At 36.4% G+C, this 21,389-nt stretch overlaps 2 protein-coding genes across 5 annotated transcripts; both read right to left on the bottom strand.

Moving 5' to 3' along the window:
• Positions 1-579: 579 nt before the first annotated feature.
• LOC306856426 (phosphatidylinositol-binding clathrin assembly protein-like) lies at positions 580-17,274 on the bottom strand. Of its 4 annotated transcripts, none has more exons than XM_079395711.1 (19): positions 16,514-17,272; positions 13,738-13,880; positions 13,420-13,495; positions 13,196-13,298; positions 12,942-13,035; positions 10,631-10,742; positions 10,343-10,449; positions 9,265-9,306; positions 6,734-6,819; positions 5,531-5,564; positions 5,192-5,343; positions 4,919-5,016; positions 3,619-3,735; positions 3,483-3,513; positions 3,235-3,367; positions 2,995-3,018; positions 2,816-2,872; positions 1,355-1,471; positions 580-1,255 (listed from the first exon to the last, which is right to left on the bottom strand). In XM_079395711.1, exons 1-19 carry the CDS (start codon positions 16,641-16,643, stop codon positions 1,241-1,243), a joined length of 1,671 nt encoding a protein of 556 aa, XP_079251837.1. In that variant the 5' UTR covers positions 16,644-17,272; the 3' UTR covers positions 580-1,240. The 4 variants fall into 4 exon arrangements, with proteins under 4 accessions (XP_079251837.1, XP_079251838.1, XP_079251839.1 ...); XM_079395712.1 differs by having other exon boundaries at positions 5,201-5,343; positions 16,514-17,245; XM_079395713.1 differs by lacking the exon at positions 9,265-9,306 and having other exon boundaries at positions 16,514-17,274.
• A 212-nt stretch (positions 17,275-17,486) lies between these two features.
• On the bottom strand, positions 17,487-20,810 carry LOC306855790 (ras-related protein Rab-38-like). The gene is made up of 3 exons (XM_079394666.1): positions 20,253-20,810; positions 19,467-19,747; positions 17,487-18,173 (listed from the first exon to the last, which is right to left on the bottom strand). The coding sequence occupies exons 1-3, from the start codon at positions 20,443-20,445 to the stop codon at positions 18,006-18,008; spliced, it is 642 nt and encodes a 213-aa protein (XP_079250792.1). The 5' UTR covers positions 20,446-20,810; the 3' UTR covers positions 17,487-18,005.
• Between the last annotated feature and the right edge of the window lie 579 nt (positions 20,811-21,389).

The following is a 21,389-nucleotide window of genomic DNA, read 5'->3' on the forward strand; positions in this document are numbered from 1 at the left end:
TGACTAACAAATGTTTATGAATCTAACACATTTTCATTAAGAATAATCTTCATGAATAAGTACAATGTTTATGAATTTTAAAACTTAAATACAATCGCCAGAAGTAAAAACTAAAGTTATGCAATAAACTTAAACTTCACCACTATTAAGCTTCCGACAACTCATTATTTAAGCTTGAGCTTGTCTTAATCAGGCATTTAACCAAAAACCCATTCAAAAAACATTACATTGGGACGATGGAGCCGGCTTTGCTAGTTGTTTCCGGGTTTTGGCCTAAAAAAATACATTATCCCTGCAGCACTCTATAGTCTCATTTACTATTCCCTACATTACTCCTCTAATATAATCTACTGATTCATAAACGGAGAAGAAAGAATTCTTTCAGAGTGACGTTAACAGTGTGGGGCTATTTGTTAGCGGCTAGTTGTTGAGTGTGCGTCGGTTGTACACTCATTATTGAGGTGCATCATGGGTATGGGGAGCGCTTTCAGACACAGTCGTAGTCAGCGTATTGTTATCTGTTGTACACTTTTCACCAGATATGCAAGAAATTGTATAATATCCATACAGAAACAAACTGCTGTATTTTACTTTAATCCAAACAGCCATACCTTACCATACCTGAATGAGCCATTACAAGTCATGTAGAAACAAAACCAAAATCCAAAATGTTTGGGGACGAGACAAATGTACGAAAAGTGACCTGTACACATTTCTCCAAGACTCAAGAAATTGAGATGCCAGCCGCTGTGGCACAATCAACATTGACAGTGGTTGATTCGAAACACTATTCAGGCAATGTGCATACAAAACCGTGGCTTGGTTTAGACATTATAAACATTGATTCAAGTGTGCACAATTACAACAATCACTTTTCCAAACGGGAGGGGACGGGGGAGGGGCTTGACATCATGACAACTTTTCATTCCACTGCAATTCACTGTACACTGTCATTCCACTTGCATCAGCCAGTGACATCATCAAAGAGGGCTGCCTAAAAACACTAGATTTTGACACTTAGAAATGAAAGGTAACATGTAAAATGACAGAGGACTGTTATGTCGCTGGATGGAGGGGGTATGTTACAAACACACGGGCTAAAGGGGGAAATGCCACATGAACATCTTCAGTCTCTTTGAGCCAGTTGAACCGTTTCTCATGTCTGCCTTGCCATTTTTGGTTTTGGATTGGTTGATGTTTTTCCTCGGGCGTATGTGTCAGTTCATCATGCTCCTCAGTGCTACATGAAGTGCATCTGGAAAAAAGGGATCGTTTTATCACAGGTTAAAAGTACAGGTACGTATTGAAGAACAGCCATCAATATAATCTTAAGGACGCTCTTTAGCAGGAATACCTGAGCTCCAGGGATTGGGGTGAAAGGATTGGTCGTGCGCAGGATGGGCTGGTTATATATCACAGGCTGGGGAGCCATTAAGGGCATTGACCCCATCTGGCCCATAGGAGGAGGAATCTACAGAGCAATGAAAAGTTCAGCGTGAGCGTTGTACTTGTGGGTTCAAGTCCTGTTCAGAAGTTCTTAAAGGGTTAGTTCACCCAAAAATGAAAATTAGCCCATGTTTTACTCACACTCAAGGCATCCTAGAATGGGAGTAGGCAGGTGTTTTTTTTCAACAGTCCAAAAGACCTTTAATCACCCTTTATACAACCTCCGGAGCCGTGTGAGGCACATTTTAATATGGATGGATGCACTTTATTTGACAACTTTTGGACTGTTGAAAAAAACACCCGCTTACTCCCATTCTAAAGCTTGAAAGAGCAAGGAAAATTTTTTAATATGACTCCGATCGGATTCGTCTGAAAGAAGAAAGTTATATAGACGTAGGATGCTTTGAGGGCGAGTAAAACATGGGCTAATATTCATTTTTTGTGTGAACTAACCCTTTAAGATATTTTGAATAATCGGAAAGGCGAAATTACGAATCAAGTGCGTTCGCATAACTATGGTTGGCGCAAGATGATGTACCTTTTCGTAAAATCAACAGAATTTAAAATCTACAAAATGATGAATAAAAAAAGTGCATTTGTTTTTATGAAGGTTCCCTAAATTAAATTTTTATATATTCTAGTGTAATTGTACAATACAATGGTATTTTGTACATGCAACTTAGATTTACTGTAAATGAAAACAATTATTTAATAAATTTACCATTAATACATACATGTTTTCTGACCCACCTCCAACTTGGAAACTCTGGGCTTTAAGAATATCCAAAGTTTCCGACTGGTAATTACGACTTTGTGAGAACATTTGTGTGTTCGATAAGTAAATCCATTCTTTCCAACATTACTTGAACGAACCATACAAGAAATTTTATTTTATTTTGAATAAAACAATACTTGCATTCATTAATGATGTATTACATCAATCAAAAGTGTACCATGGTTTCTGCATATTTAAAAGAAATGTTTCCTGAGCACCAAATAAGCTTTTTAGAATGATTTCTGAGGAATCATGTGACACTGAAGACTGGAGTAATGGCTGCTGAAAATTCAGCTTTGCCGTGCCATGAATAAATGACTTTTTAAAAGATAATAAAATAGAAAACAGTTATTTTAAATTGTAATACTATTTCACAATATTACTGTTTTTACTGTATTTTTGATCAAATAAATGCAGCCTTCTGTTAAAAATATTATAAAATATATAGATTAAATAAAACATTAAAATATATACAGCTGGTGACGTCACACTTCTGAACCGTAATGTATAAAACAGTTCATATACATGTATATTGAACCCTGAATATTATTAAGATGTCAAAATGATCAATTTGACATGTCAAGAAACACCTACCATCCCATACACAGGCACTTGGGGGGTTGTCATTGGAAATGCAACCGGAGCTGGTGCCTGAGAAAGACAAATATTGAAAAAGTAAGAATTAAGTGTATAGAAATAATTGTAACTGGTTTATTTTGATAGTTCTTTGAATTTAGCTGATTCAATCATGTTTATGTACGAGCAGGACTTACATAGCCAGTATAAATCATTCCATTCTGTATCATTACAAAAACATGCAGAAGAGAGAAAGACAAAGACATTACTGATAATCACACAAAACCAAGAACTTATTTAGTTTTCTGTGTAGTGCTCAGGCCAAGTTTCTCCGATTTTGATTTGCAAACATATTGTATTTAAACATATCGAACCAAAGAAGCAGATTGAAATTTCCTAATGGAAGCATGCATTGAGCAATGAGTCAATTTCCATACCATCTGTGGCATCGGTATGGGAGCAGGGGCCAGGTGTGTGTGGCTCCAGGGTGCCGTGCCATTCATGGCTTTAGACTGCCAGTGGGAACCTCCAGACGATTTCTTCTCCAAATGAGTCCACTGAACTTCTGGCCTGAAAAGAAAGGATTCCAACGTCAGACTCTTACAGATGTACTTCATATAGCAACAACAATTGTTTATGTTAATAAACCTAAAATACCAGTAGCTTTACATGCTAAAAACCTTACTTTTTGGCTGGGGGTCCTCCAAAATGTAAATCTATGACAAATGCAACATTTACATTAACATTGCTGGTATTACAGTCTGTAGTGTTATGTTAAATTGCCATAGAAACAAAATAAATGAGATGGCTGAGAGACTCACTGCCCACGAGATTGGCCAAGGATGAGTCCAGATCATTAGTAAGTAATTTTCCTCCACTGTAGAACTGTGTGCCTTGACTTTGGACCTGCGAGGACAGGGTGGGTTTCAAAAGAGCTCCTATGTGAAAACCAATCTGGAAAATGAAATAAGACAAAACAAGTCAATTATTTTTATTCCCAGCTCAATATGCAGAGACAAACATAAAGTCTTGCATATCAATTTCTCGCTTCAACTGAAGTCAGATTTCAATTTGATTTAATGCAATACAGCGTGGTTTCTCAGACTCGTTCAAACTGGTAACTCGTCTGTTTCAACTACAACTGGTTCATTAGAGTCATTTGTTCCTGAATCAGACTACTCTGGTTGTGCTGTAGGTTTTTGATTCACTAAACAGATCTGGTTCATGAGAGTTGTTTCCTCGTGAATCTGACTACACTGGTTGTGCTATATGTTTTTGATTCTCTAAAAATAACTTTTCATAAAAGTCATTTGTTTGAATCAGACTATACCGTTCACACTGTATGGTTTTGCTGTATGTTATTGATTTAATAAAAATAACTAGCTCATAAGAGTTCATTTTTGTGAATCAGACTACAATGGTCATGCTAATGTTTTTGATTCGCTCAGAATAATTGGTTCATAAGAGCAATTTGTTCCTGAGTCAGACAACAATGCTCATGCTGTATGTTTTGATTTATTAAAAATAACTGGTTCCTAAGAGTTGTTTGCTCATGAATCTGACTACACTAGTTGTGCTGTATGTTTTTGATTCTCTAAAAATAACTGTTCATAAGAGTCATTTGCTTGAATCAGACTACACTGGTCACGCTGTATAGTTTTGATTTGCAAAAAAAATCTTCTTCAGGGTCATTTGTTTATATATCGGACTATACTAGTAGTGCTGCATGTTTCTGATTTACTAAAAATAACTGGTTCATAAGAGTCATTCCTTCATGAATCGGGCTACACTGGTCAAGTTGTTTTTCATTTACTAAATAACAAACTGGTTCATAAAAGCACTGTTGTGTTTTTGAATATGAATTATCTGTTTGTCTGACTAATGGAAGATGGAGGGGAACCTGTTTGAAAAATAACATGTTTGCATTCGTTCTAAAAATTACACACTTCCCTTTTAAAAGCCATTAAACTTATAAAAATATGCAAAACACTCACCCGATTGAGTAGAGAATGTGCCATAAAGAAATTAAGAAAAAGCAAAATTAACATTGTATTAAAGAAAGTGCCACAACACTCAGAAAATAGAAAACGAACAGAGACAGCTTTGTGCCAGTTCAATTACCTCCCCAGCTGTTGTTACTGGCTGGTAGGGTGGTTGTCTGAGCAGGGGTGCTGGAATTGTGTTGGAGATCAAAATGGTCATTGGTGAAGTTGTGCACACTGTTTGGGATTGTCAGGAAAATACAATTAAATCTTGTAATGGAAACACAAGCACTTCTGCAACTTTGGTCTCGCTTGTCATTGGATAAATGTTTTTGCTAAGCGAATAAATGCAAATATAGTAATACAGAGTAATGTTATTTCATAATAAAGTGCCACTACGCTAGCAACATGCCTCATGTACCCGTTTGTGATGGTAAGATCAGGTGGACTGGACAGAAGCTCGGTGGCACCGCTGCTGGTGCAGCTACTGTTGGCACTGCCCACAGACTGGCCGCTGGGGGATATTGTTGGGGTCTGCATGCCAATGTCTTTGAGCTGAACAGCCTGCAGAACAGAAATAACAGCAGAACTTGATGACATTGATGTCAAATGTTTCAGAGAACACGTAATTGTCTGGATAAAAATATGTACAAGGGAAGGACTTTGAAAATATGTTTCATGCTGTTGTGAAGTCGGCACACATTAGCAATTTGACAGAAATATGAAGCGATAAATGAATTAGATTTCTCACCTTTGCAGGCTGTAGTCTGTCGCCCTCCACCTCCCTATGAATGCAAAAACAGAATGATTTACTGGAACGTCTGATAGCAGCGGATACATAAACAAATCAATTGCGCTATTTAGGCAAGTTTCAGTGTGTTCATTATAAGGATCTGTGAAAACCTTACTGTGGGAACCAGAATCACCATGACAACATGATTATGAGCTGAACTGTAATGACCATTCAAACTGGTACCTAATTTTGGGCCAAGTGGATTTTGAATGCAGCTTCCAGAAAAAAAAGTATTTGAACTTTTGATAAAGCAGCATGATTATTCCAGGTAATAAAAAGCATGTCTAAAATGCTGTGGCAGAATTGAAGAAATCTTCAATTTCGGATTAAAAAAAAAATGTTGAGAATTTTTATTTTTTTTGTGGGAAGTCTACAATGTCTAAATGGCATAACTGACTGGAGATTTAATCAGTATTTCTATTTTATTATTATTATTATTATTTGTGATGAAGAGAATATAAATATAATAAATATTTATTTAGATTTTATAATTACATTTTAATTATATAAATTTTTTATTATTATTATTTCTTTAAAAAAAAGTCATGTGACAAGAAAATCATATAATAGAAATTAGACCCTCTTTGACACTCATGAAAGTATGTATGTTTTTAAAACTATGAGATATTTTTAGATCTTTATGAAAAGGCAAGTTTGGTTCAAGTCAAATAGAGTACCCCAATATTAACAATTAATAAATAAAATTAAATAATTAAAAAGATTTAGATGTGTAAACTCAAAATAAAGGGGAGTATTTTTACACAACTTATATTAAAAGCGGTGGCTCTCAACCACTTCAAAGGGGGCCTCAAGATGACTTGAAATGATTGAATTATTATTTATTTAAATTTTAATACATTTTATTAAATCTAAATTATATAACTTTATATGATATAAATTCATAAATTTAAATCAATTTTATTAATTCATTATTATTTTTTTTACATCACACTACATTTATATTACATTTTTACATAAATATTACATTTACATTAAAACATTTAAAAAATAATAATAATGTTGAGGGGGGAAAAGGGAAATTCCAAAAACTTGTTAGATGTTTATAAACTAGATTATCATAATTTTTTTTTCTATTCATCAGGCTTGACATTTGTATTTGTCATTGACCTGCATCCAGAATTCTGGTATAATTTCAAGTACCTGCTGACAGTAGAGGCTTCTTTAATTTTCTTGCCCTCCAGGGAAGCCAGATGTTGTTCCAGAGCTTCTAAGAGACTGCTGGGAGCCTGGTGGTGAGGTCGAGAAGGGATGAGGCAACACAGGTTTTAGGCAACACAACACAAAATGGTTAAAAGCAGCAGCAGCAAATGATCAAAACACACATACATACCCAAACACACAAACATTTGCAATTCTATCTATGAATCATAAAATAAGAAATTTATGCAAAAACTACATATATTTAAATTCTATCCTTTTTATTCTTTCTCTCACACACTCATACCTTCACACACACAAAGGCTGCGTAACTAAGATAACCTAATAGTGGTTATGAGATTCTGAAAACAAAGGGAAAACACAACAGAAGTAATTCAAGTGGAAAGGACTTAAGCTTAAAAGCTACACATGCAAAACAATATCTGTTTCCCATGCAAGTTCTCCGACAGGCCGTTTAAGACCTGCGAGGTCAACTGAGATCACTCGAGAAGAATTAAAACCATGAAAAACAGAAAGCAGACTGACCTACAAGGGGGGTTTTCTAATCATGCACAGGATATAAACGCACATACTGCACAGGTATCAAAAGCCACAGTAGAACCTGCTAATCTTTGGATTCCACTTGGAAATAAATCAGGAGTAAAATTGTAGCGGTGCTGCTTTTCGGCCTGATTGTAATGTCTGCATCGCCATTTTGATAGATTCCCAAAACACTTGGAAGCCAAAGCAGGTTAACCAAAGAAAGGCAAACATTGAGTGAGCCCACGCCGCCAGTATTTTATGCACGTATTGCACTTCCGTTCAAAAGGAGCAACGTCAATTGAATCGAAACGCCGGCCGAAAGGTTTCGGCACACGGGCACGTGCGTCCGCTCCTATACAACGTTTGCCTTTGGGCCACGAGCTGTGTCCGGTGTGCATGCCAATTCAGAGGAGGAAATTTCATGAATAACAAAAGAGCAGATTTCTCAGACGTGTAATTTTAAGGAAGACAATAGAGGGAGCATTCTACTGAGAAATCTGAAACATATGCAACGAAACAACACACTATTAAAGGAGAGATAAACAAGGAAGAGAAGTTAAGACAAGGGTACTACAGGAGCAGGAGTATACAAAAGGCCGTGATGAATATCTAGCTTACAGACAAGAAAAGGCACTTAAATAGGACTCATGAAATAAGCCTAATCAATGGTGCTAATGCTACAGTACTTGAGAATAGAACGCAGGCCTTCTGAATACTGCTTCAGCTTAAGAAAACAAGGCACTCCTTCCAATAAAATGTTTTGTTGACATGGTTGAAGTACCACTCTGTAGTGTGCCAGCCCAACACCTTCAGGAGTCCCTGTCCAATGTAAATGAAAATGTCAAATATGCCAAATGGTGCAAACTGAAGGGGGACGTCAATGCCTGGCACCCAGGCAGACTGCTGACTATAAAACTTCATGAGGTGCCAGGCAAAATTTAGTCCCCAGCTCCAGTTTTAAGGCATTCTTTTAGTTTAGTGCACATTCACTGTTCTTCTCAAGAAGCTATCCAAGCAGAATACCCTACCAGTACAGAGATATATGGCAAAGGTGAGTGCGTACAGGTTAGGAGAGCTCTTTATTTAGCGAAGCTGTGCCCACAACGTCAGACTGGCCACGTACAGCGTGGCAGAGATCGTCGCACAAGCACCATTTAGCCATATATCAGTCCGTGTAAAGCCGCCTTTTCGCTGTCTCCGACAAACGACCAACTAGAAGTCGCTCCTTTCCAATGGAGAATCGCTAATTTGCGGACTGGAGTTGTGGACTGGACTTGAAATATTTCAACTTCTGTGACCAGACCACATGCGACAGATGTTGTGCACTCCAATCTATGAATCATGAGTGCAACGTTTCGCCATATTTGTTTTGCTAAAACTTTCATCTTAAATAAACACAAATCCAAAAAAGTCATTTAATGATTATTAAAACAATTATTTACACTCATAATATATATTTTTCTCCAACTGCCATTTGTGAATAAATATGAATTCATTCTTTATTCTTGGTGAGTACGCGGAGGGTAAATGCGATCATCTGACAGTCGCACACGAGTGTTGGAGACGGCGAAGACGCGGCTTTCGAATTACAAGCAGTCAAATTTCTCATGGGTATGTGCCAGTAAGAAATAGTGGCTCGAGGGGCAAGCACTAAGCTTTAATGAGACCTTAATTGACTTTTCATTGCTAATCAAATGTGGTTATAATCAAGGCAACGGCTATCAGAGATAGCACCTGTAAAAATTCACATAGACTAGCTTTGGTACCCATTTACCTCTGGCGACAACAGAAAATGCAAAACAGCACATCTGATTCCTTGGGAGTGCGCGGGTATGGAGTAAGTTTCTTGAGGCCCCTATCCTAAAAGTCTGATAGATGAGGGGGAAATCAAAAGAAATCAGGGCTGGGGATGATGGTCTATGGGGTGAGACGTGAATGAGAGATCAGGGTGAAGCCACATGAGAGAAACTGAGATGAAATGCACCACTAACCTGTGAGAGATCTGGGATGTCAACCTGATCAATTCCAACTTGCTGTGACACAAAAGAAAAGGAAGGGAGGGAGAACGGAAAACAAAACGTGAAACCAAACGGTAAAAAGAGAAAAACCGAGGCACGTGGAGAAGGGAGAAAGAAGAATTAAGAAAAAGAGCCATTACTCCATGCAGTGTATGAAAACCAAAAATGAAAGCATGGACGACTGGATGAATGGACACACACAGACACTGAGGTTCTGGAGGTGGCGGAGATGGTGAGTGAGAAGACACTTGTAGGTCAATGGTGAGATATTTACATGACTAGGTGAGAAACATCCAAAAGAAACACACAACTAATGTTGACTTTGGAAAAAAGACAAGAAAAACAAATGGCATACACACATTGTTATACAAAGAAAGAAATGTGCTCTTAAAGTCAACTTTAGTCAGTTTTTGGATAGCACTTCACCCTTTTCCTAAAGTCATATTATTCAGCCAGAAAGCAAAAAAGAAAAGGAGAAAAACCAAAGAGAGAAGAGAAGAAACTAAACAAAAAACTCAAGAAGGATGTGCTTAGCATTTTTCCCAATATATGCCTCCATACACATCAAAATAATGGGCTTTACAGACAAAAGTAAACAGCTAAATTCCAACCATCACACTGGCACAGTTGTCAAAAATATCATGTCCTTTGTCAAGGTGCCCGGTGTTCATTCATCTATACAGAATCAAAGCTTTATCTTTGCAGCGTATCTTATATTGTCATTAAAGCAATTATTCATCCAATAGATCCAAATTGACAACTGTGCCTGCATCCAAACTGCAAAACAAAGGTTCAACTCATCGTTTGCACATTAAAGGACTGTCACTGCAGTCGTGTCATAGCTCTGGTCTTGCGGTTGTTGAGAGGGACAGATAGATAGAGAGACTTTCTGCTAAGGCATGCAGTGCAGGCACCAGAACAGGCAGCATGAGGGGGGGACCTCTGATATAGGTTCTTGGACCAAAAGGCAAGAGGGACACTTAGCAAAAAAGGGCCTGAATAAGATGAGCCCAACCATCCCATGCATGGATTATATATGGAGACGTTTTACCTCTGCCACCTTGAGAAACTCTGAGAGCTTGGTCATCCTGATAAGAAACCTCTTGTATATTTCCAGCGCCTCTTTGCATTGATTCTTCTTCATATTAAAATATTTCTCTTTGAAGTGAAGAAAAAAGTCCATTTAGCAAGTTAACACAAGATATTTTTAAGACATATAATATATTCATATATAAAAGTTGCTGTGACCAACAACTTTTGCACCCCGCATTCATATGCGTACACAAACTACTGAATTACTGAAATTACACGGATCTTTGCTCTGAGGTGAATGCATTACCTAGCAGATTAATGACACCCTCATTGTAAGCAGCAAAGATGCGGATAGAGTCCTTGAAGAGCAGCGTGAAGGCACAATTGATCACCCCATTGGTCAGTTCATTAGAGCTGGCCTACAGGGAAGCAAAAAGTCACAAATGTAATAAAACATTTAAATATCGGTATTTCTGCATTCCTACTAGGCATCTATAAATCATCAAGCAATACCAAGCTTCCAAACTTCTCCTTCTGTGGAAGCCACATCTGAAGTGCCATAGAGGGGTGAGTTGTTACAAGGGTTGTGTCTCAGTATGGTTAAGTAAAAGGTTCAACGATGTTTACAAGATTTTTGAGAAATTTTAGGTAGGGGAAGACTGAAAGTTTTTGTTTTGTGTGTTTTACATTTTATAATTTACATTATTTTTAATTGTTTAATCCAAAACAACAGTTATTATATCCTTAATATCCATATCAATTATTTTATTCTTATATCATATATTTTATACTTTGCTGTAGTTTTATAAATATAAAACTATAAATACAATTTATATTATCTATACTACATATTTACATCTGTATAATTTATTGTCATGTATATAATGTTATTTATATATATATATATATATATATATATATATATATTTAGTGCTGTCAAACGATTAATCGCGATTAATCACATCCAAAATAAAAGTTTTTGTTTACATAATATATGTATGTGAACTGTGTATATTTATTATGTGTATATATATATATATATACAAACACATGCATGTATGTAATTTGAAAATATTTACATGTATATATATTTATATTCTTTTATTTGATATTATATAAGTATATTTAATATATAAACAAAACATATTTTTCTTAAATATATACATGCATGTGTTTGTATTTATATATATATAATTAATAGTTTATTTGCAAAAACAGATAACTTAGTTTTTAAACATTTTCAAAAATCATGTTTTTTATTATGTTATCATGTTTTTATTGTGTTTTATTTTGTTAGTCAACTGGGGTTTTTTTTAGTTATTTTTTAACCAAGTCAAAATAACCCAACTGCAGTTTGATTGAGATTAACTGGAATGCACAAGGAAAAAACATGATTTCTGAGAATTGTTAAAAACGGAGTTATCTGTTTTTGCAAATGAACTCCTCATATATATATACTGCATTACACATACACCATTAATGTGTTATAATAATATAAAAAAGCAAGTCATTTTTTCAACTCATTTTTATTTACTTACTTGTGCTGTTTAAATTTTGTATAAATGCAATATCACATGAGTAGCCATGTGATATCACTATATATCAGTATGTCTGTGAATTCCTACAGCCAAATCAAACTCATGTTGATATAAAGCAACTTACCCTATATAGACCAATTTTATGTCACTTACAGCACATTGTGGTGGCAGAAAAACACTGGTAACAAGTAGGGGTAAACTCCATGGAATAAGAGAATGTGAGAATAAGAGAATAAGATAAGAGATTCTGCCTTCTATTTTTATAGAATACTGTTGTCAAAGACGCCATTTGAAACTCAACGCAGACGTTTAAACGGACAGGCTATGAATGAAACCTGCTGTGATTACTCTATTTTAAAAGCATAAATTTGATTTAAACAATAGGTCTACATAATATTCACATTCGCAGTTCATAGGGGACATATTTTATTTACAGTTACAGCATGAAATACTATTTAAACCTATAACATTTTACATAACATTTACCTATTTTATCTCACAATTCTGACTTTTATTTCTCGCAAATGCAAGTTCATATCTCCTAGTTCAGACTTTATAACTCCATTTAACTCAACAACTGCGAGTTTGTCAATTCTGAGGAAAAAAGCCAGAAGTGTGGGATATAAACTCATGATTCTGAGCCGAGGGGAAAAGAGAAAATGACGAATTGATTTTTCTTATCAGTATTGTGACATAATCTCGGATTTGCAAGAAAGAAATTTGAAATATTAACTAAAAATGACCTTTTTCTTGGAATAAAATTCTTTTATTCCATGGCTTCCATAGACTGCAACTTTAAAACTGACATTTTCTGCCACCAGAGAGGCTCCGCCCACAAAAACACAGAAATTGGTCTATACTTTGACAACATTCCCTGCTATTGGATCCACATGTATTAAATAATGCATGATATGTAATAAAAAAAAAGAAAAGAAAAGTCGGTGACATGCAGTGTTGTGTAAAACTGCCCAGATGGAAGAGCAGATGTGAAATAATTATACCAATAAAAATCATTCATTTTATTTGTTTTATTCACACAAAATTTTGGCTTTGGAATCTGAGATATTTTATATCCTTTACCTCAAAGTCCAGAAGGGCGTCCAGCTGATTCTGAATGATAGGTAGAGTCTTCATCAGCTTTTCTATGCTCATACTGCGCATCACTCCATCCGTCCTGCGCAGAACATATTAATGGTGCGAGGTTACACATTGCTGAAACTGACAGGTGTGACCACAACTGTACACCTTCAAAAGCTGCCGTTCTTTTTGCAGTAATGCTGTCATTTGTCTTATTGGGCTCATTAAGGAATATTTCCCCAGAGCAGACGCCTCACCCTCTCTTCATCTTGGTGAAATCAGCTGCAACGAGTCTGTAGGACAGAGCCCTCTCGGTCAGATACCTGCTGTAACGTCTAATGTAGATGGACATATCATAACCTAGAAGAGATGTTCAATGATACAGTGCTTTAGGCCACTTAAAGCTTCACATACAGCATAAATCTGATGAGTAGGTTCACAAACACAATGTTTATGAAGTATTATTAACCATAAAACATACCTTGTAATGCGCCTTTATCTACGAAATTATTCAAGTTAAAGAGTGTGCTTCTTGATGCAAGGTACTGGATAAACCTCTGGATGATAAAAAGCAAGTGCAGGGTTATCGGTAGAGCAAACATAGCAGAATAACAACAATAAAGAGTTACTGAAACACATAAAAACAAGAAATATTATGTTTCACAGCCACATGAAAGATTTAATACTTTAAAAATCTGTCAGAACGGTCCTGGTAAGTACTTTTTCATTGATTTTGTGACACACAACATATTATTGAGAAACTGACGAGAACAACAAGAATTCAAGCAGTGACTCTAACCTCATTGCCGTACATCATGAGGTGGTGTGTAGTAATGAGAGCTTTAAAGACCACCACCCAGCTTTGATTTGCTGTCCTCTCAAACAATGTGTCAGCCAAGTGAGGTATATTCACGTTCAGCTCATTGGTGCAGTGCATTAGATCTGCGGATGGTGAGCAAAACAGAGCAGAAACAATGACTGAACAAGATCCAGGACGTTTGTATTGTAGCTGAAAAAATCTGTGGATCTACTTATTAGTTGAATACTGTTCAAAAGTCTGGGGTCAGAAGGATATTTTTTATAGAAATTAATAATTTTATTCAACAAGGATTGCATTAAAGGGATAGTTCACCCAAAAATGAAAATTCTGTCATCATTTACGCACCCTGAAGTTGTTCCAAACCTGTATGAGTTTCATTCTTCTGCTGAACGCAAAAAAAAGACTGAGTAAATGACAGAATTTTCATTTTTGGGTGAACTATCCCTTTAAATTTATCAAAAGTAACGGCATTTACAATGTAATTGATCTGAATTCTTCTGAATCTTCTATTCATTAAAGAATCCTGAAAAAATGTATCACGTTTCCATAAAAATATTACACAACACAACTGTTTTCAACATTAATATCATCATAATAAGAAATGTTATTATAATCATGTGACACTGAAGACTGGAGTAATGGCTACAAAAAATTCAGCTTTGCCATCACAGGAATAAATAACATTTTAGAATGCATTAAAACAGAAAACAGCTCTTTTAAATTGTAATAATATTTCACCATATTACTGTTGCACTTAATTTTTAATCAAATAAATGCAGCCTTTGTGAGAATACAAGACTTCTTTCAAATAATTACAAACCCCAACATTTTGAACAGTATATTTGTTAAAAGAAAAATAAATGTTTTACGCATTTGAAAAATTACATGACCAACGAACAGGTTATAATGAACAAGGTTAGCTATTTCAGCTATACCCATCACTAAATCAAGAACAAAGTCGTCCACTTTACTTAAACGTTTTAGTAGAAACGAGTGTACCAAAACCCCTTTGGGGGTCCATAAATGAGAATTACATAAAGAAATGATTAATGAGTGAGTCTGGTGAATAGCCCAGACCTGAACACCTTTCGAATGAATCGGAAAGCTGACTACAAGCCAGAGATGCGCTTCTTTGTGTACAGGAATGCATCCCTGAATCCATGTTCCAACATCTAGGAAAGCCTTCCCAGGAGAATGGGAGCGGTTAGGAAGGACTAACTGATAATGCCAATGGTTTTGAAATCAAATGTCCAAAAATCAGGTTGTTTTGATCAGGTGTCTACATTCTTTCAGTCACAAAGTTGTTAAAACTGTATAGTTAATCTAGATGTCGTTCCATAGCTTTGTACAAATCGGCCAACAAATAATTCTAATGACATTCTATGTAATATTTATCTGTTGTCTACTTCATTGGTTCATAATTATAAGGTAAACTGCCAGAGATGTGATGTTTCACTGTAATAGAACAATCCGTACTGATGCTGGTCTGTTATCTAACATGACATTGCTTGAATAGCGGTTACTCAAAAGTTACACTTGATTTCTCTCTAATTAACTGATCATAGAACCTGTGTCAGTGAATGCTAGCACATATTCAGAGAACACCTGCTACCTTTATTACTTTGAATGAGCCTGGCAGTTTATTAGATCTGCAGGCTGCTTTCTTTATGTCCCCCACAGGACATCTGCTCCGGTCTCATTAACTGACAGTTTAATTGATAACCCGCTTCATTAATCAGCTACGCTTAGTTATTATTAGTGAATTGAAGAAAAACTCATTTCGATGTTTAAAGAAAGGTGCACCTTCAAGTCTTGTGTTAGGTGTCCATTCTGACTCATACAACGGTGGGATAAAAAAAAAACTCCAACCGCAAATACAAATATCGGTCACAGCGATCACCTTGCCAAGACAGTGATGGCATTTCGATTTCAGAATCAAATCTTTCTCTGTTATTGTGACTCATATCACTAAACAGGATTTTTTAAAAATGTACATATATAGCTATGCTTCTTGCATTAACCTAACAAATAAAAAACAAATGGCTCATTTAACAAATGCAACGTAGCATATATGCTCAAATAAACCAGATTAAGGTTAAGGTGATCCAATATGAAACACCTAAGTTACAAACACCACTGCATTATACTGCTGTCACCTTCAATGACTCAGACTAGGATAGCAAACTGTGCAAGTCAACAATGGAGAAAAACAAACAGCAACACCAACATTGAAAACAGATATTAAGGTACAAATCACGAGCAATCTGCACCTTGCACAGAGTAAGCAAGCTAGAGTGCATCATGCTATGCCCTTGACATTGCATATTTCCTATAGGATTTAGCCATGAACACGCTGTCTACACAGGAATCTGCATAATTATTTAATAAACATCTAGTTGTGATATCGCCGATGTGGCATGCATTTCGAATTAATAAATAAATAACGTCATGTGAAATGGTTAAGAGGTCCCGGTCTTATGCAAATTGGTCAGTGTGTCAATCACGCATTCTAATTTGCATTACGTCCGTAGGGGACCGTGAACGTGCCACGGTGACCTTCAGTTAATTGATGAAATGAACTCTATAATGGCTGTCCAGAAATCATCATCTACTATAATCATTGGAATGTCCTCGATTAGGTTGTAAATAGCAGCAAAGCGGCCGGCGAAGAGTGAATGTAGCCTATATGACAGCCGAAGCACACTGCAAAACACAACGGGTGACATTTCGCAGCGTTTTTTCTGCTTTAACCTACAATCAAGGTGCTTCTTCTTGGGCGCGCTGACTTCGTGCGTCGTGGCCTTGCACACGGCTTTGCTGATGGCAGATCCGGTCATGCTGTGCTGAGCCGCGGCGATCCGGTCCGTGATGGACTGTCCTGACATATTACGATTTTCAATAAATCGTCTCTCAATCAGATCTATTCGCTGCAGGGGTGTGTGGTAGCCCACTCCGTGGGCTTAGTCGGTCTTGCGGAGAGCGCTACCCTGATACACGGGCGAGGATGCTCTGACATTCAGATAACGGCAATCACCGCGCGCTGAAATGATGATAATATAATGACCGATCGTTATTTAAATAGGCCTACCCGTTCAGCACGCGCAAAAAAAGGACACTATGTTACTCGCTATCCTCCGGTGTTGCCGGTTAACCATGTAATTGCTGTTTGAACGATGCTAACTACGATCTCGGCGAACGAAAATGAAAATCGGAGCGTTCTCGACGTCTAGCCGAAAATCTCGCCCTGCTTCATTGCATGCGCGGAGTCGGTGCATCACGGAATTTGATACGAAGCATCATTTTCCAAATTCCTTCAGCGCCCTTACGCGTTATATAGTAAATGCATGCGCTACTGAGAATACGAAATATTATGTGGATATTATCCCAGTCGCACAGTTGCAGCAGTGGTCCTAAATGTGAAAATTCAGCATCTCGTCGATGACATCTTTGATGGAGCAACAATTCCAATTTCCTATAGTTAACAGTCGGACGCTCCGCGCAAAATGGCAGTATCAGAATCAGGTGACTGGAGAGGAGGGCGATTGGCCTGTGTCAGAATATCTGGGGTGGGCACTTTAAGGTGGAATTTCCGCACTGGTTTAAACCCCCTCTGTACATACATAAGAATGCATCAGACGGCCATTTCAGAGTTTTAATGGTGCATCTTGCCTCTTTTCATTGCACAACCCTGAATTGCGCAGGACTACAATATCATATTCAAGAGCTTACAAGAGGGAAAATACTGTATGCTTTATTTTTTAATGCAAGAGGTTGCAGGATAACATTCCTAGATACTGTGGCTGTGCAAGTATTAAGGCATTTTTGTGTGCATATCATAGTTTTTAGGCTAACTGAATTAGAGGCCACTTTTAATAAATATTACATGCTCAAAGATTCCCCACACAAAACAGCAAGAAATGCATATTTGACCTAGACTTGTGTCATAAAATACTTGGTACCTGGCTTAAATAGCAGAGCATTCATCTGTAAACAGAACACTGATGAGTGAAATCCTTGAAAATCGAAGTGCCACCAACACAGTGTATATAATGATGTGAGATTTCACGCTATACATATAATCAGCACAATCCTTCTTCACAGTCCCCGCCATTTTGTTGCATTTCTTGTGTCTTGAAGATGAATCTCATTGTTTTGGGATCACCGTTAAATGGCTGAATCCCCTTAAATCTATAACAAACTGCTACATATTTTCTTTTTTTCTCACTGACTTTCATCCTCCTGTATATTCAAAATTTGGAACACGCCGTGCATCTGGCTCGGACCCGTTCTTTGGTGTTGTTGTTGTACCCGGGGATGGCCACCACATCTGGGTCTGTGTTGCTGGTGATGTTCTCCTCATGGGCTAAAATGTGATCCACCAGACATTTAGCTGCTGCCTCGATGTTTGTGTTCTCCTTCAGTGGGCGTGAAATAAAACACAAAGAACATGGGAGTCATTCAGACAATAATTTCACAAAGCCCTATATTACATGTTTTTGAACATTAAACATCAAGAATATGCACATTAAAGTCTCTTATGCTCACCAAGGCTACATTTATTTGATCAAAAATACAGTAAAAATTGTAATATTATAAAATATTTAAACTATTTTTTCATTTTAATATATTTAATGATATATTTTGTTCCTTTGATGGCACATCTGAATTATTACTTTAGTCTTCAGTGTCACGTGATCCTTCAGAAATCGTTCTAATATTCATCTTTTTAATATTAATATCACAAATCATTCTAGAGGCTGATTTGGTGCTTAATAAACATTTCTTATGATTATCAATGTTGAAAACATATGATCTGCGGAAACGATGATAAAACGATGATAAACGTTTTGTGGAAACGATGATAAAGTTTTCAAGATTCTTTGAATAATATAAAATTCAAAAGATCATTTATTTTAAATATATTTTTTACAAAGATTATGTCTTTACTGTCACTTTTGATTAATTTAATGCATTCTTGCTGAATAAAAGTATTAAATACCTCATAAAAAATCTTATTGACCACAAACGTTTGAACAAAAGCGTATACATACACTTGTATATCATTTATAATAATTTTATCACACACATAATTCCCAATTGCATGTCAAATATTATTCTAATGCATACATAACTCATATTATAACGTGCACATTTTATTGCCCAGTCCGCATGTAAAGAAAGCACTGTCTATACAGCTCAGATCATGTGACATTTACCCGAGGATGAATGCAACAGTTGTATGGCTTAACGTTTGATGCAACTCTACCCTACATTATGGTTGAAAATGTATAGTGGCAGCTGTAAACTGCCTGGTGGAATTTTAAATTGTATTAAAAAGTTAAAAAGAAAGTATATAAAAAGAGCACAATCATAAAGTGATAAAGGTGATCCAGAGTTAAAATATTTCAGACAGTATGGTGTCATGTCATTTATTTGAGGATCCACTTTATACCCTTTCACACACAACTGTGTAACTCATTAAAGTGGGGCTGTAGATGGTAAACAATGGCCTTCCTGCTAATTAGCACAATGCATTCTTGCTAAATGCAAACATGCAAACAGCTACACAAACACATACATAGATCCTGATTCTGTATTTGTGAAAATAGAGCAGAACCAATGAATGATCATGAACAGCCATGAATCTACTAAGTAGTTCATATTAGTATGGTCAGATACTGCTCAGGGTCACAAAATAAACCTCTCACCTTTGCAGAGGTCTCAAACCAGCCCACAAATCCATTCTCTTTGCAGAACGTATCAAGCTTTGGAATCTGGGAACGCAGACCTTCACGTGACTGGTCAGACTTGTTGGCCAGAAGTACAGCTGGGACAGGTTTGCCGTTGCTGAGAGTGACCTTTAAGTCCAGGTCGTCTTTCCATTTCAGCACTGCATCAAAAGTGGAGGCTCTGGTCACGTCAAATACTATGAAGGCTCCCACGGCCTCCCGATAGTAAACCCGTGTCATGTTCCCATAGCGCTCTTGTCCTATGACGAATGTGGGATGGCAAATTGGAGGTCAGACATACATAGCATCATGTTTTTAATGTTATTCTTAATAATAAATCCTATAACACTGTGTTGATCTACACTGTCTGTCTGTCTCTCTCTCTGTGTGTGTGTGTGTGTGTGTGTGTGTTTGTGTGTGTGTGTGTTTATGGACTTTACCTCAAACTCTCATGTGACTTTAGCACGAGTATGAGACCAGCTGAGATTAACACAAGACACATTCCTTCACATTCACACAAGGAAACTCAGCAGGAGGAGATTTCAGAGAGGCAATAGCATACTTACAAATATATATAATATTATACGAACCACCAAGACTATACAAATGCTGTCTAATGTATCTTGTTGTTACTTTAATTGCCTTTGGACTAGCACTAAATAATGTGAATTCAGCATCTTGTAAAGTAAAATAAAACAAAGCTAGATGGATATGTTTAACATCTAGCCTACATAAAATATTAAACATTTTAATAAGAGGACGTACCTGCTATGTCCCATAACTGCAACCGGATCACCGTCTGGCTGTCCCAGTGAAGGACTTTAAGAGCAAAATCCACTCCAATGGTTGAGCGATAATGTTGAGAAAATATCTGATGAACGTATCGTTTGATTATCGATGTTTTTCCCACTCCGAGGTCTCCGATGACAAGAACTTTGAATAAATATTCTTTCTGCATGACGACTTAAAAAATAGCAAATAAACAGCCGGATCATAAACGCACTGACCTACTTTTTGAACAGTTTGTAGCACATGAGTGCTCTTATGTTTCACAGCTTATCCATTGATCATTGTTGTAGGATTACAGTTTGTGAGATGCACGCGCTCTTAAAATGTTTATAAAATGCTGAAAGTTAGGTCAAACCGATGGTACTTGCTCGTCCTCCTTACTAAATACAAGCGCAGATTGTGTTACAAGCTATACCTTCCCATTTGCTCCACTTGAGAAAGAAGAAAGAAAGAAAAAAAGTGTATTTTAAAGTCTTTTCTTTAAAGAACACAAATGGTAAAAGCCACGGATGAACGTTTCTTCTTCATCTTACTGTCAAGTAGAAGTGATGAATGATGGATTTCACGAACGCCACGCCCATTAACACACATAGCCACGCCCCATCTGATTGATTATTTGTTATATTTGTTATAAGATTGATATAAGAATATCATGTTTGGTACATTTGTAAAAAGATAACTAGATAACATTGTGGGAAGAGAAGTAATAATAATGTACTTTTATACGTTATAAATATTTTATATTTATTTAATATCACCAAAAGTGGGGTTTGCAGCACCTCCCAATGTACCCATAAAACTGTTTACATTTGTCAGATTGGTCTAACAGTAATATTTTGATTATATGTAAGTGTTATTTACACAAATAAAGATTTGTTAAAGCTCCTCCGAGTTTTGTAGCTTTTAAAAATTATTTGAATTTTATTTCAATACTTAAAGCAGCTGAATATTTGATTAAGTTTTATTTGATTTAGCCTATGGTATGCTTTGCTTTACTTGTTTGTTTGTTTGTTTCAGTGCATGTTTCTTTAATTTATTGTGTTTGTGTAACAATTGTAAAATAAATGTCTATATATCTAGCCTAAATTCAAACTATGGTTTATGCATTTGTTC

The sequence above is a fragment of the Barbus barbus genome (assembly GCF_936440315.1).
Source record: "Barbus barbus genome assembly, chromosome: 36".
Taxonomy (NCBI): domain Eukaryota; kingdom Metazoa; phylum Chordata; class Actinopteri; order Cypriniformes; family Cyprinidae; genus Barbus; species Barbus barbus.